The following is a 13,796-nucleotide window of genomic DNA, read 5'->3' as shown; positions in this document are numbered from 1 at the left end:
TCTGTTTCAGCTCCTGACCCTTTTCTCAAGGTTTTGGAATTATGTTAGAGGCGTGAATAGTTGGTGTGAATATTTCTGTAATAATCCCTATTACTTGAGCTAAGACCTTTCCGTAGAAGGGTGTAGACGTGTGTGTTGTAAGTAGGGATTTGGTAAAAAAGAAAAACATAATCCTTAAAAATAATTTAAGGAACCTCACAGTAAGAGCTGAAATAGCCACCATTGTTCATGTCCACGGGCTAAGATAAAGCATGCATGTAGACGGTTGTCTCTCTATGTTGCTAATGGAGTGTGTATGTGCATGAATATCTGTGTGCTTGATTGTATGTATGGCTCACGCGTGTGTGTGCCTCCCATGGTGAACGCGTGGTCGTAATATTTTATTCCTGGAACGCTGAACAGTGAATGACGTTCTGGGGAGAATGTGAATCCTACAGTGATGCCGTGTCACCTTCATCATTATCCTCCTCATCGTCATCATTGTCGCCGTCACACTCTTTCCAGTTCGCTTCAAATAAACGGTTCTGTCCATTCTCCCCTGTATGTCACCCCCCATCCTCCCACTATTCCCCCTCTTCCTCCTCACCCCCCCTCCTGCTCCTCTCCACCACGCTGTGTTCTCAGTGTGGGGGTTTCCCAGTAGAGGTAACGTTCTCTCTCCTCCTCAGTGGAGCTTCGGCAGGCCATCGTAGCCATGATGAACCGGAAGGACGAGCTGGAAGAGCAGAACACGTGAGTCCCCCCCCCCCCCCCGCCAGTCCTGCCTCTCCTCTCCCTCCTCCCAGCAGGAACGAACCATCACAGCACACACAATGCACACAACATCCTCACAACCAGTGACTCACAATAGTATCTGCTGGTAGATGGATCCCTAAAAGACAAGTCCTCGGTCGGGAGAGTGAGAGGTGGGTGTGTGTGTGTGTGTCTAACAGCGCTGTGTGGCTGCAGGTCCCTGCGCAGCCTGCTGGATGGGGAGATGGAGTACTCTGCGGGGCTGAGGCAGGAGACGGACAGCCTGGGGAGACGCCTGGAGGAGCTGGAGGATAGACACACGGTCAAGGTCCAAGCTCTAGCCAGGTTTGGGAGGAGAACACACACACACGTTCATACCTATATAAACACACACACACACAGGATTTACTGCACAGCAGAGTCTGTAGATTGACGTTCAGCCAGTCAGACTATTGTGCCCAGTTTAAACCATTCAGGTTTAAGGCCTGCGGTCAGCTAGTCTATAGGCAACACTATTGAGAAAGCCAGCATGATTTGCAGCATGATTTGATTGGATACCCAACAGGGTTTTTTTTTTGTCAGAAGTGTCTATAAGTGTTTGTGTGTGTGTTTATGAGAGAGTCTGATTGCTGAGAGACTTTCTAAGAGTTTCTAATGGATGTGCTTTCTTACATTGGACCCCATGACCAATGTTGTTCCAATGGACTGTGGTCAGTGTCAATATGGCCCTTTATCTACCCAACCCTCTCTCCAATCCATGTCAGCTCAAGACACGGGCCTCTCGCTGTGGCGCACACACACAGACGCACACACACGCACACACACACACAGACACACACACACACACACAGTGTACACCCCCTCTGTCCACATCTGGAGCAATCAATAGTACCTATAAATACCTGACTGTAGAGTCTCTCTTTTTCTCTCCTCCTCTTTACCTCTCTTGGCCATTCTCTCCCCCTTTCTCCTTATTCCTCTCCCCTGAGCCTCCTTGTCTAACAGCCTCCTTCTCTGCCCCCTTCTCTTTCCCCATTCCATATTCCACTGCCCCTGTCTCCCTCGCCCCCCCCCCCCCCCCCCTCACCACCGGTGTTTAACAGGGCGGGGGTGGCGGGGGGGCACCAAGCTGGGACTGGGCAGCCTCAGATTAGACTGCAGTGAATCAGCTCAGCTAAGTGCCCTGCTTAAGACGTGGGTCCCTTACTGGGCTCTGCATACTCCCACCCACCCACCCACCCACACACACACACACACACAAACACACACACAAACACACACACAAACACACACACACACACACACACACACACACACACACACACACACACACACTGAAACACACTCACACAAGTTGTCTTAGCAACTCATTGATATACACTGTATAGGCTCTCTCTCTCCTTCTCTCTCACACAAACACACACACGTGATGTGAGCCAAGCAGAGAGTGAGTCTCCCGCTGTCAGATTGGTGGGAAGCCAGAGGAGTGGGCCTGGGCGAGGAAGTGGTCCTTCGTCAGAGGGTCGGTGGGCGGCGTGCTCACAAGCATGCACACACACAGGCACACACACACACACACACACACAAACAGCGCACAACCACACACAAGCAGAGGAGAGCTCAAAGATTTTGATGTGTTTTCTATTTGAGGCCTTGTGAGGTATCGATGTTCCGCGTACAGAAATGGCTGGAGTTTGGGAGGGTTTAGCTGCCGAGCAAAGGGTTAGTTGTTTCAAAGTTTGGAGGAGTCAATTATATCGTTGTGCCCGTAGGGTGGGCTTGTCTGAGTGTTGAAACTCTGCTGAAGACTTTCCCATCCAGTTGTCTCATTTATTGTGCCCTAGGCGTTCTCCGGAAGGGTTCTTCTAAAGTTAAAAACAAAACAACAAAAAAACATGGTCGAAGAATACCTTGTTGTACAGCCTCTCAATTGAACTCAGGAGAAGACTAGGCTGTTGATGTCTGTAGAACGGGCCTGCATCATCTCTTTCTCTCTCTCTTTCTCTCTCTCTTTTTCTCTCTCTTTTTGTCTCCTGCTTTGCTCTCCTGCTCTTCCACACAGCTCTTACAAAATTACGTAGTCTTACTTGAGGCGCTACCTAAAATTCACAAGCAAATGAGCAATTCTTCCTTCCTGGCTTAACTAGTTGGAATAGAAGGATTCAAGCTATAGAATGGAGACCGACTACGATGGGATGTTCTACACGTCTGATTTAGCTCCAGTCTCTATACACTCGTACTGCAGAGGACATCATTCTCTTGCCTCAGGACTATGAATGTGCGCCAGGCTGGCTCCACTGTGTGGACAAAGATGAGGATGTGTCTGGTTCTGTGGGCACGACGGCCCTGCGAGAGCTGTTACTGCTCACACACACACACACATACTCCCTCTTTCTCTCTAGTGGAACATTACTGCCGGAGAATAGCCCTGTGTGTGTGTTACGACCTATGTGAATGCCAACCTGCCTCTGGCTTGGCAGGAGGGCTCATTGTTCAAGATCGATTAGCTCTGCACACGCACACACGCACGCGCACACACGCACACCTGAGCCTCGGAATCCCCCCCCTCCTCGGAACGCCAGACATTTATTAGCTTTAATTAAATAACGGAGGAATTGCGTCTCCACTGCTCTTGTGCTTTCGCCGGGCTCACGGCCCCAGATAACGGCAGTGGGATCACTCCTGAGAGACGCCCGCCCGGCGGATTGGAGAGATCTCCCATCGGGCGCGTCCTTTGTGAGGGGAAATGAGAAGTGATAAGCGGGGTACAAAAGCAGACGAGGAGAAAAGAGGGAGGGAGGGATGGTGGAAACGAGGGAAGGAAAGAGGGAGGGAGCTAGGAAGGAGCTTATTTTACTGTCTCGTCGTAATTCTGCTCCTTTCTGATTGATTTCCCCCTCAAACCAACGGTAATCAAACAAGCACACACACGCACAAACAGACACACATGCACACGTACCAAGGCTTATGCGTACACAGAGGCTTATGCAAAGACTGTCTTGCATACAAAAAAACACACACACGTTTCTACTGACTAGTCACATACACACACGTTGGCGGTGGTTGTATACAGAGTCTGTGGTTGTATACAGTGGTAGGATATTATGGGATATTATGGGATATAGTTTTACTGGCATGAGACCCCAAAAAATTGTGGATATGCTTGGGGTGGTTCTGGGGGTGGGGCTGGAGGTGGGGCTGGAGGTGGGGCTGGGCTGGAGGTGGGGCTGGAGGTGGGGCTGGGCTGGAGGTGGGGCTGGGCTGGAGGTGGGGCTGGAGGTGGGGCTGGGCTGGAGGTGGGGCTGGAGGTGGGGCTGGAGGTGGGGCTGGAGGTGGGGCTGGAGGTGGGGCTGGGCTGGAGGTGGGGCTGGAGGTGGGGCTGGAGGTGGGGCTGGGCTGGGCTGGAGGTGGGGCTGGAGGTGGGGCTGGGCTGGGCTGGAGGTGGGGCTGGGCTGGGCTGGCTGGGGCAGAGTTGGGTGAATGCTAGCTCTTGGAGTTCCCCTAACTGTTCTCTGTATGTCTGTGTGTGTGTGTGTGTTTGTATGCAGGGAGAACGAGGTGCTCAAGGTCCAGTTAAAGAAATATGTGGGGGCCGTCCAGATGCTGAAGAGAGAAGGGAGCCAGGGCAATGATGGTAAGAGATGACCCGCACACACACGCACGTACACGCTCACCCACACGCACACACACACATGCACACTCTCCCTCTGTTGTAGTCTTCCATCTCCTTTTCTGTCAGAGGATGAAACAGCAAAATTATGACAAGGCTGCTTATTCTGTAGTTATAGTCACAGGTCAGTGTTCAACACTCAAGGGCACACACACACACATACTTTGGAGCCTTTCTAGCGCATAATTAGCTTTCTCCATTTTTGGGGGACTTTTATGATAAACGTCAGTTTTTGTTGCCTGGGGACAAGCTCTCTGTGTGTATGTTTGTGTGTGTAAAGGCTAGAGAGATAAGGCAGCTGTATCAAAGGCAAACAAAATGAACATGGCAGATTATGTAGGGCTACGTAATGACTAATTACATTTTGGGGGGAAAGAGAGTGGTTATCAGTGGGCTCGCTGTGTGTGTGTGTGTGTGTGTGTGTGTGTGTGTGTGTGTATTCAGCCCTATTCTCTTCCCAGAGAGAAAATTACTTCTCCTCAGGCACTCTATAGGACACCCCACAGGCACAAAGAAGACCCATGAGGCAGAGGGCCATGCCTGAATGAAAATGTCACTTGGCTCTTTGAGAGAGGAAGAGAGAGAAAGGGGAGAGAGAGAGCAAAAGAGAGAGAAAGAAAGGGGAGAGAGAGTCTTGTTCTGCACAGCGGGCCTCTGTGGGCCCAACCTCAGCACAATGGAGGTGTCAGAGATGCTGCAGAGCCCTGGAGGCTGGCGATGGTTCTGGAACCCTCCGCTGTCTGGGGGCAATCCGTTTAGTTCCCGGCGACCCTGCAGTGTAAACACTGAGGCGTCTCATGTAAATGTGCCAATTTACCTTCTCACTCAGCATGTCAGGATGTCTACTCTGTGCCTGCGTTTGTCTCTCTGAACTGACAGAGGCCTCCACATGTACTGTACATGACGTCTTCCTCATTCCTTCTGTGTCTCTGGCTAATGATGTTCCATGCTCCATCACTCTTTGATGTTGAGTTGCTGCTGAAAGGGATGAGTGTGTGTGTGTGGAGGGCTGAATGGCTACACAAACGTACAACACAGGCCTGCTTCATGTCTTGTCAGTGAGCAGCCTTTTGAAGGCCCTCTAATGATACAGCTGCTGCTCCCCTGGTGAGAACTCCTGAATGGTCCCCAGGCTCTGAACACATGCACACACACACACACAAATGCACACAAGTACATTCTGAACACGCACACAAACTAAATCGAGCATCTTCTCTCTCATACCATGCCTCTGAAGCTGTCTCTCTCTTGTTCTCTTCATGCAAGTTCATGTTTTCATCTGGATGTTCCCTTCTACCAGTGACACACAGTACTGTACAAAAGTCTTAAGCACAAATAAAATTATTATTATTTTCAAAGTAAAGCAAAAACGCTTTAAGAAATAATGAAATGAAAAGACTGAACCAAATGTTTCCCAACATTGCACTTTTATACTGCTGCACAAATACAGAAGACACATTTGTTTTATACTTGAGACAATATTATGTAAAAAATATTGAGTGCCTTAGACTTTTGCACTGTATGTTCATGTGTGTGTGCTTAAGGTTGTGTGTGTTGTTCAGGCGATGTAGCAGCTCAGAGATAGCTAGCCCTGGATGGGGGGTGCTTACCATTTGGTTGAAGGGGTTGCCATGGTCACAGACAATCTCAGGAAATTGGGTCAACCCTCTTTGGTCCCAATGGAAGAACCTTTGGGTGATTACAATCCAGTGGGAAAACAGAAGTGATAAAGAGAGCGTGTGTGTGTGCATGATGGTAAAAGCACATGACAACAGGAAAGGTCAGAGGTAATTATTGTTCTACCTTGTTTCTCAATAAGATGATCTGACCCTTTAGAATTTAACTTGTTTTGGATTGTCTCATTGTTTTGGGTTTTGCTAACCCAGTGTTCATTGTATGTATGTGTGTGTATGTGTATTTTAATGTGGTTGTAGTTTATATCTAATCTGAGGTCACATCCATGGATATGAGAGAGTTTATTAAACAGAAGGTGTGTGTGTGTGTGTGTGTGTGTGTGTGTGAAGGTGTGTGTGTGCCTGTGTGTGTGTTCATGTGGTTATTGTTTTTATAGCTAATCTGAGGTCCTGGGGATAGAGATAAGAATGAGGATGGTGGTGAAAGTGTTTATTAAACACAAGGTGTGTGTAAGGGTGTGTATCTGTGGAGATCCTTGATTAAATTGATGGGGGTTGTTTACTCACAAAGAGGTGTGTGTGTGTCTGTGGAGAATCTTGATTAAACTGATGGTTGTTTACGCACACACCAAGGTGTGTTTGTGTGTGTGTGGGTAGACTCCTGTGTGCGTGTGTGAGGGTTATTCATCAAACTTTGTCACCATGTTTCAATATCAGGATCTCAGTATTTTAATCCATGCATCTATATATCAATCAACACACCTAAACAGCTCAACTGTCTGTCCAATCAGACACATTCTCTATGAGGGAGGGGTCACCAAGAAGGAAGTAATTGAACAGTTCCGACCGGTTTGGCCCCTCAGATTGTGTGTCTCTGACTTGGGTAGATGGGGGAGCGCTGTGTGTGTGTGTGTGTTTGTATGACACTGTGTGTGTTGGTTTCCCCCAGAGTGTGAGAGGTGTTTTATTAAAACATACGGTGGGTATTAACCTAGGTGTGAGACCACCCCCTCCCCTCCTGTCCAGGGGCCAGGTTGCCAGATTGAGCTCTGTGTCATTTATATATCCCCCCAACCTGCTCAGGACCACAGCTCAGAACTTAGGGTGGTTTGAGATCAGCGGAGGGAGGTGTGTATGAAGAGGAAAAGGAAGGAGAGAATGAGGAGCGGAAGGAGAGCTGGGCTGGAGGGAGAACGTGAACCACAGGACAGTGTGTGTTGGTTTTAGTGTGTCACAATTAGTGTGAGAAGGTTGTGGCTACACACACACACACACACATATACACTGGTGCCCTAGAGCCATGGTTGTACTTGGAGTACCTTTGCGATTCTGGTTAGTGTCGACCCCCACCACTCTATCTCACTTCCTCTCTGTCCACCCTCGATCCAGCCTCTATTTGCCTGTTCACACACTCATCTGGAACTGGTTCAGCAAACATGACCCAATGAGGACACACACACACACGTGCACACGCACATACACAAGCAAGGGAGTGATTACATCTGGTCGCAGTCAGAGGAACCTGTCCTGTATCCAGTCATTTAGTGCATGGCTAACCACATTGATAACACATTGATATTCAGGAGGGGGTGTGAGAGAGAGCGAGGGAGTGGATGGGGGTGAGAGAGACCGATAGAAAGGAGGAGAGAGGGGCAGGAGGAAGAGAGAATGTGGAAGGTGGGTGAGGAAGGGAGGGGAGGGAGGGGGCATAGAGAGGTGAAAGGGAAAGAGCTCAAGTGCCTGATTAAATGTTGCTGCTACACTTGTTTTTGTCATTGTCACAAAGTCATTGGGCGGAGGTGTGTGTGCGTGCGCGCGCTGTAAGGGGTGTTTTTTAATCACCACAGCAGCTGTATTTATTGTCACCTGTGGCCAGCTTCCGATGTTCTCCTCAGGGCTCCCTAGCTGAGACGTCACACTCATAGGCACAACGGCTGCAGGTGACCGGGGCTTAGTGATGTCATCGTGGTGCAGGCACGGCTGTCGTCAGCGGCAACACTAATCAGAGTTGATCAGCATGCTGCGACGCCCAACTAGGCTGCTGTTGGCCACGAGAGAGAGAGAGAGAGAGAGAGAGAGAGAGGGGGAGGGGGAGGGCGAGGGCGAGGGCGAGGGCGAGGGCGAGAGGGAGAGGGAGAGGGAGAGGGAGAGGGAGAGGGAGCATGATGGGAGGGAGGGAGTGACTATCCTGCTGGTCTCCTAATGGTGGACTCTTATCAGTCTGTCTGGCGTGTGGCGGAATGGGATGTATGTGTACTGATGTGTGTCTTGTTGTGCTACCGTATGTGTGTGCACATACGCGTGTGTCTACGCGTGTGTGTGTGCGCCTCACAAGATGGTTATCAACAGTTGTGTACCTGGAGGTTTGTCATTGAAGGCCTATGATAAGGATGATCTCCACTCTGACACTGGCCCCAGGTAAACTCCTGTCTGGCTACAAAATCTTCAGAAATACATTTCCCTAAGCTATGAAGCAGCTTGGAAGCAGGTTGTTCCGTCCTGGTCCATGACTAAAGGTAGAGAGACTGTTCATGTGTGCTGTGATAACGATAAACAAGTTAATCCTCCTTATTATGTGTTCGTTCAATGACCAGCGGGCTTGTGGTGTTTCGCTCGGGAGAGAGAGAGATGTAGGAAATGGAGAAGGAAGAGGTGGATAAAAACATCCAAGTGTTTGAGGTTGTGAGGGAGGACTGGAGAGAGGGTGTGCAGCAGAGAGGGAGGTTAAAGGGGGGTGCTTCCAGAGGGATTCCAGCCTGTCAACTAGTTTCCCCTCACACGTTCACATCACCACTCAGGAAGCCATGGGGCTGCCGGGAACACGCTTCCTCTCCTCTCTGTTCTCCACTTCCTCTCATCCTGTCTTCCATCCTCTCTTTCGAGATACAGCCTCCACCTGTCCATCTCTCTTTCTCTTTCTCTCTCTCTCTCTCTCTCTCTCTCTCTCTCTCTCTCTCTCTCTCTCTCTCTCTCTCTCTCTCTCTCTCTCTCTCTCTCTCTCTCTCTCTCTCTCTCTCTCTCTCTCTCATCCGACTTCAGAGGACTGGTGCACTCGTTAAAGTGGCCTCCGTCCCCTCCGTCCCCTCCTCAAATGCAGTGCTTTGAGGAGCTGGACAGGTCAGAGCACCGTGGTTGCTCCACATGGACTAGGTACTGTTGTGTCATGGAGGACCTGGCTGGGAGGAGACCACCAGTCAGGAAGCTGGATCCCGATGGACCCCCTTGTTTATGTCACTATGGGGTTTGGTGATCAGGGTAGAGGCTGTGCTCTTTATACAGTGGTTCTGGTTGATTTGTAATCTTCTTTTCTGGCTTTGATTTGTTTCCCTCTATCAATTTACCCCAAAGAGATTATTATTTAATCTGCGTAATGGATTATCGTGTAGAACCTGACGTTTCTCTACAGCATTATCGTCGGAAAAATAATCTGAATTTAGATTAGCAGCCAAGATCTTTGGTTTAAACGTCAAGCAGGGTTTTGTTTTATTACAGATGAGGAGAGTGGATTTATTTGACAACGTAGAGAACATCTCCATCTCTGCAGACTCTTTTAACTGGGATTAGGAACGAAACTACTAACGATTATACCTCTTATCCTTTAAAGTCTAAACCAAAGTAAGGAAGCTAACTCGTTAGGGCTCGTCCAAATGGATTCTGAAAGGAAGTGGATCTCTGATTGAAATATAGAACATGAGGGGAGGGGGAGGCAGGGGAGGCAGGGGAGGGAGAGGCAGGAGAGAGGGTACTTGTGAGGAGGAGTATGCAAGGATCAGTGGTGATTAAACTACTAACCTCGAGTGATGACAGGAACACCCTCTGTCCCTGTCTACCATCTAGCAGGCCTTTCATGTCTGATAGCAGACTAATGTCTCATCTCCATGCTGCTGTGCTGCACCCGGGTTAGGCCCCATATTCATCGAGATGTTTGTGTGTTATTCCAGCTGAACTCTAAGCCTCTGTTCAAACACATTTGTCTTATTGTAGCTGTGATAACTTGGCTAATTGTCTGTGTTTACTTGAAGTGGATTTGCTTATCTCAACACCTTGTGGTCTCTTGCTGCGTCTCATCTAAGTGTTTTTAGATTAGTGCCGCTCTGAATGGAGAACAGGTTTGACCATGACTCATTGTCATATAAACATATAAAATCATTATGGGACAATTAAACCATGAGAACTTTCGAGTGTTTATATTTGGGTCTTACAATTGTCCCAGATGCCTCTCGTCCAAATGCAAACCCGTAGATGGCAGTGTTTTCATGGTGTGCTCTGTCCTGATTGGTCCAGGGAGTGAGAGGGGCAGAGTTCAGACAGCCACTGACATCTCTCCGTAATGTAGATGAACTGTTACAGCCTGCTCCCAAATGAGATGTCCACTGTTTAATAGTCTGGAGAAACACGAAGCTGTGTTGCTGAACGCTGACCTTGTAGAGCGGCCACCCGCCCCACCAGAACACTGTCACCAGCCACGGAACACCAGCACTGACTAATGACACTGATGATAGACGCTCAGACCAATCACTCCTCCTCCGTGTCCTGCCTCTGCTCTCTTCTTTTTCTCTCCTCTACTCCTCCTGCTCTCCTCGCCTCTCTCTTTTCTCCGCTTCTCCTCTCTACTCCCCTACTATTCTCTCCTCTTCTCCTACTCTCTCCTCTTCATTACTGCTCTCCCCCTTTCTCTTCTCTACGGCAATGAACGTTTGTTTTGCGTTTCCTCCTTCACCTGTTCTCAGCCTGTTCTTTCTCTCCTCTCGTGGATCTCTCAATTAAAGCAGGTCTTTGTTCCGTAGACCATAGAAAGTCAGCGGTGTGTGTCATTTCTGATCATACATTATTTATTTGCACAAAGACAAAATACCGAAAGGTTCTTATTATAAAATAAGGTCAACCTATATTGTGTGCTGCTGTTCACTTTAAGTTGTCTGTCGGTCTGCCTGTCGGTCTGCCTGTCGGTCTGCCTGTCGGTCTGCCTGTCGGTCTGCCTGTCAGAAAGGGAGCGAGAGATGGAGGAAAGGAAAGGAGACTATTATGTAGTGAAGGATTTTCAGTTAATGATGGTAATAATGAGTGATGCACAATGTGATGCGCCCCCTGAACACACACAGAGATAAACACTTGTGTGTGTTGAGTGGTAATGTGTGTTGGATGGCATAGATGTGTTTAGTGTTCTCTGGGGGAATCTGACCCTTTCCAATTGACAGTGTGGACTTCCTCTTGAGTAGTTTGTGTGTGTATGAGAGAGAAAGAGAGAGACACTGCTTGTCTTCTCTCACTGTCATAATAGCCTGGTGATAACATCTGAATAGCACACAGCCTTCTCTGCCAGTCCTGATAGCAACCCTTTCTCTCTGCCTCTCTTCTCCCCTTCTCTTTTTCTCTCTCTGTCTTTCTCTCTCTCTCTCTCTCTCTCTCTCTCTCTCTCTCTCTCTCTCTCTCTCTCTCTCTCTCTCCTCTCTCTCTCTCTCTCTCTCTCTCTCTCTCTCTCTCTCTTTCTATCTATCTATCTATCTATCTATCTATCTATCTATCTATCTCTCTCTCCATTTCACTATCTCTCATTTCTTTCCTTTTTTCTTTCTCTCTTCTCCTCTACTCTCCCCCCCCCTCCCTCTTTTTCTCTCTATTTCACTCTCTCACCCCCTCTCCTTAAAATAGGAAATGTCTAAATTACACTTGCTAATGGGATGCCACAGCACTGTTGCTCGCCTCTCTTTCCTTCTCTATCAGTGAGGGAGCACATTTCATTTGATACATAATGAAAGGACTTATCTAGTGTTAAAGAGAGGAGTGATGACGGAGCCTCATTGGAACTTCTGAAAATGTTAGGAGGAAGAAGGAAAGCTCTCCTCTCTACCCTCCTCTCCTCTCTACCCTCCTCTCCTCTCTCCTGGACAGTCTGGACTAGCTAACAGATGGGAACATCAATGTTTTATATGCACACTGCTTCACCAGAGCTGTCTTCTGTTGGCCTCAGACAGTAGACCAAGACTCAGTCCCCCGGCACAGCAGCAGCATATGTCAGTTACTACCAGCACTTGGGATATGGTCCCAGTATATTTCCATCACAACTTTATTTCAATTACTCTGAATACATACCCAAAAAGACTATAGCCAGCAGGCGGGCCTATCTGTTTTTGTGCCTTGTCCATATGTGATTGAGAGTGTGTTAGCAATCGGGTGTTTTTATGCAGTCGTAGTCTGTGATATATATAAGGGTTTGAAGGAGAAGCGTGTGTCTTCTACACTAGATGTTGGAATAATTGATTTGACCCAGTTTAACATTTGCCATTAGTCATCTGCTGCCTTGCAATTAAATGACGCCGCAGAGGCAAATTAATTGTCTGTGTAGAAAGCTCTCTTCTCTCTCCTTCACTTTCTATCACCCTCTCTCTCCCCCTCTCTTGCGCGCTCCCTCTCTTTTGCTCTCTCTCTCTCTCTCTCTCTCTCTCTCTCCTCTCTCTCTCTCTCTCTCTCTCTCTCTCTCTCTCTCCTCCTCTCTCTCTCTCTCTCTCTCTCTCTCTCTCTTTCTCTCTCTCTCTCTCTCTCTCTAGCTCTCTCTCTCTCTCTCTCTCTCTCTCTCTCTCTCTCTCTCTCTCTCTCTCTCTCTCTCTAGCTCTCAGTCTGTAGAAAGAGGAAGACAATGCCAGGCCCTCTTTAACAGCTCTCAGACTATTAACACAATAACCAAAAAGTAATTAGATTGACTTTTTAATATGGCAGTCAATTAACAACGCCATGGCGACAGGCGGCCACAGACAAAGAGAGAGGCAGTGAGAGAGATAGAGGGAAAGAGGGAGATAGGGAGGGAGAGAGAGAGGTAGAGGGAGGGATAGAGAGAGGTAGAGGGAGGGAGGGGGGTGTTTGTTTACTTGACAGCATTTACTCATTGGCTAAGTGGCGAGGGCATGGCATGGCATGACACTACTCTGGACCCTTGGTAGATCATCACTGGAGAGATCAGCCTCTGATCAGAGCAAAACCTAGTTGGAGATAGGTTCACGTGCCATGGTCCTGGGACATAGAAATGTCAACCCTACCTCTGATATGCTTCATGTTGACATAGTGTGTGTGACGGTGTGTGTGTTGTGGGGAGAGAGAGGGAGCAGGGATTTTCTTACCTCAGCTTCTCAGTCCAGGCACCCTGGCAGCCATGATCTGTGTCAGGTTTATGTGTAGTGTGTCTGGGCGGAGTGCTGTGTGTACTGTGTGGACTGAACACTTTGCAAATTTGTTTGTGTGAACATGCTAATTCACTGGAGAAAGAGCGAGAGAGAGTGCGTGTGCGTGTGTGTGAATGCCTAATAACTCATTTTAATAGGCTGCAGCACCATGAGCTCTGATGTTGTTCAGCTGAGACATTTTTGGGTCATTTTTTTTTTCTTTTTCTTCTGAATAATTGCTTGATCATGAGAATAATGAGGTTTTCCCTATTCTAGCATATGGAACACACTCACAGACACACAATCACACATTCACACACGGTCAGCAGACATTGACAGCACACACACGTTTGTACAAAACACAGAATCGCTCCCCTCTCTATCAGCCCCCAAGTGATACCCAGTCCCCAAGTGATACCCAGTAGAAGAACAGGAGAGATCAGCTTCAGGTCATAAATACAGGACATGGATTTCCTATAGTACACACTGACCATAATAAACATTTTAAATAGGAACCTGGATCTCACAATAACCACCTAGTTCTACTCAAATACAATTACTCCCATTTTACAAACAAACATGTTGCCCACTGAGTACATGCTA

The 13,796-nt window shown here is 48.2% G+C and overlaps 1 protein-coding gene across 1 annotated transcript in view; it reads left to right on the top strand.

Annotated features, from left to right (window-relative positions):
• snx29 (sorting nexin 29) overlaps window positions 1-13,796 on the top strand; it is a 28,297-nt gene that overhangs the window by 6,099 nt on the left and 8,402 nt on the right. The window contains exons 12-14 of the mRNA XM_062474601.1: window positions 669-732; window positions 949-1,077; window positions 4,281-4,366. Of these exons, the coding sequence (XP_062330585.1) occupies window positions 669-732; window positions 949-1,077; window positions 4,281-4,366 (279 nt within the window). The remainder of the gene's footprint in view (window positions 1-668; window positions 733-948; window positions 1,078-4,280; window positions 4,367-13,796) is intronic.

Source organism: Osmerus eperlanus, chromosome 12 (assembly GCF_963692335.1).
Source record: "Osmerus eperlanus chromosome 12, fOsmEpe2.1, whole genome shotgun sequence".
Classification (NCBI taxonomy): domain Eukaryota; kingdom Metazoa; phylum Chordata; class Actinopteri; order Osmeriformes; family Osmeridae; genus Osmerus; species Osmerus eperlanus.
Note: the sequence above shows the minus strand (reverse complement) of the source record. Positions and strands in the feature narration are given on the sequence as shown.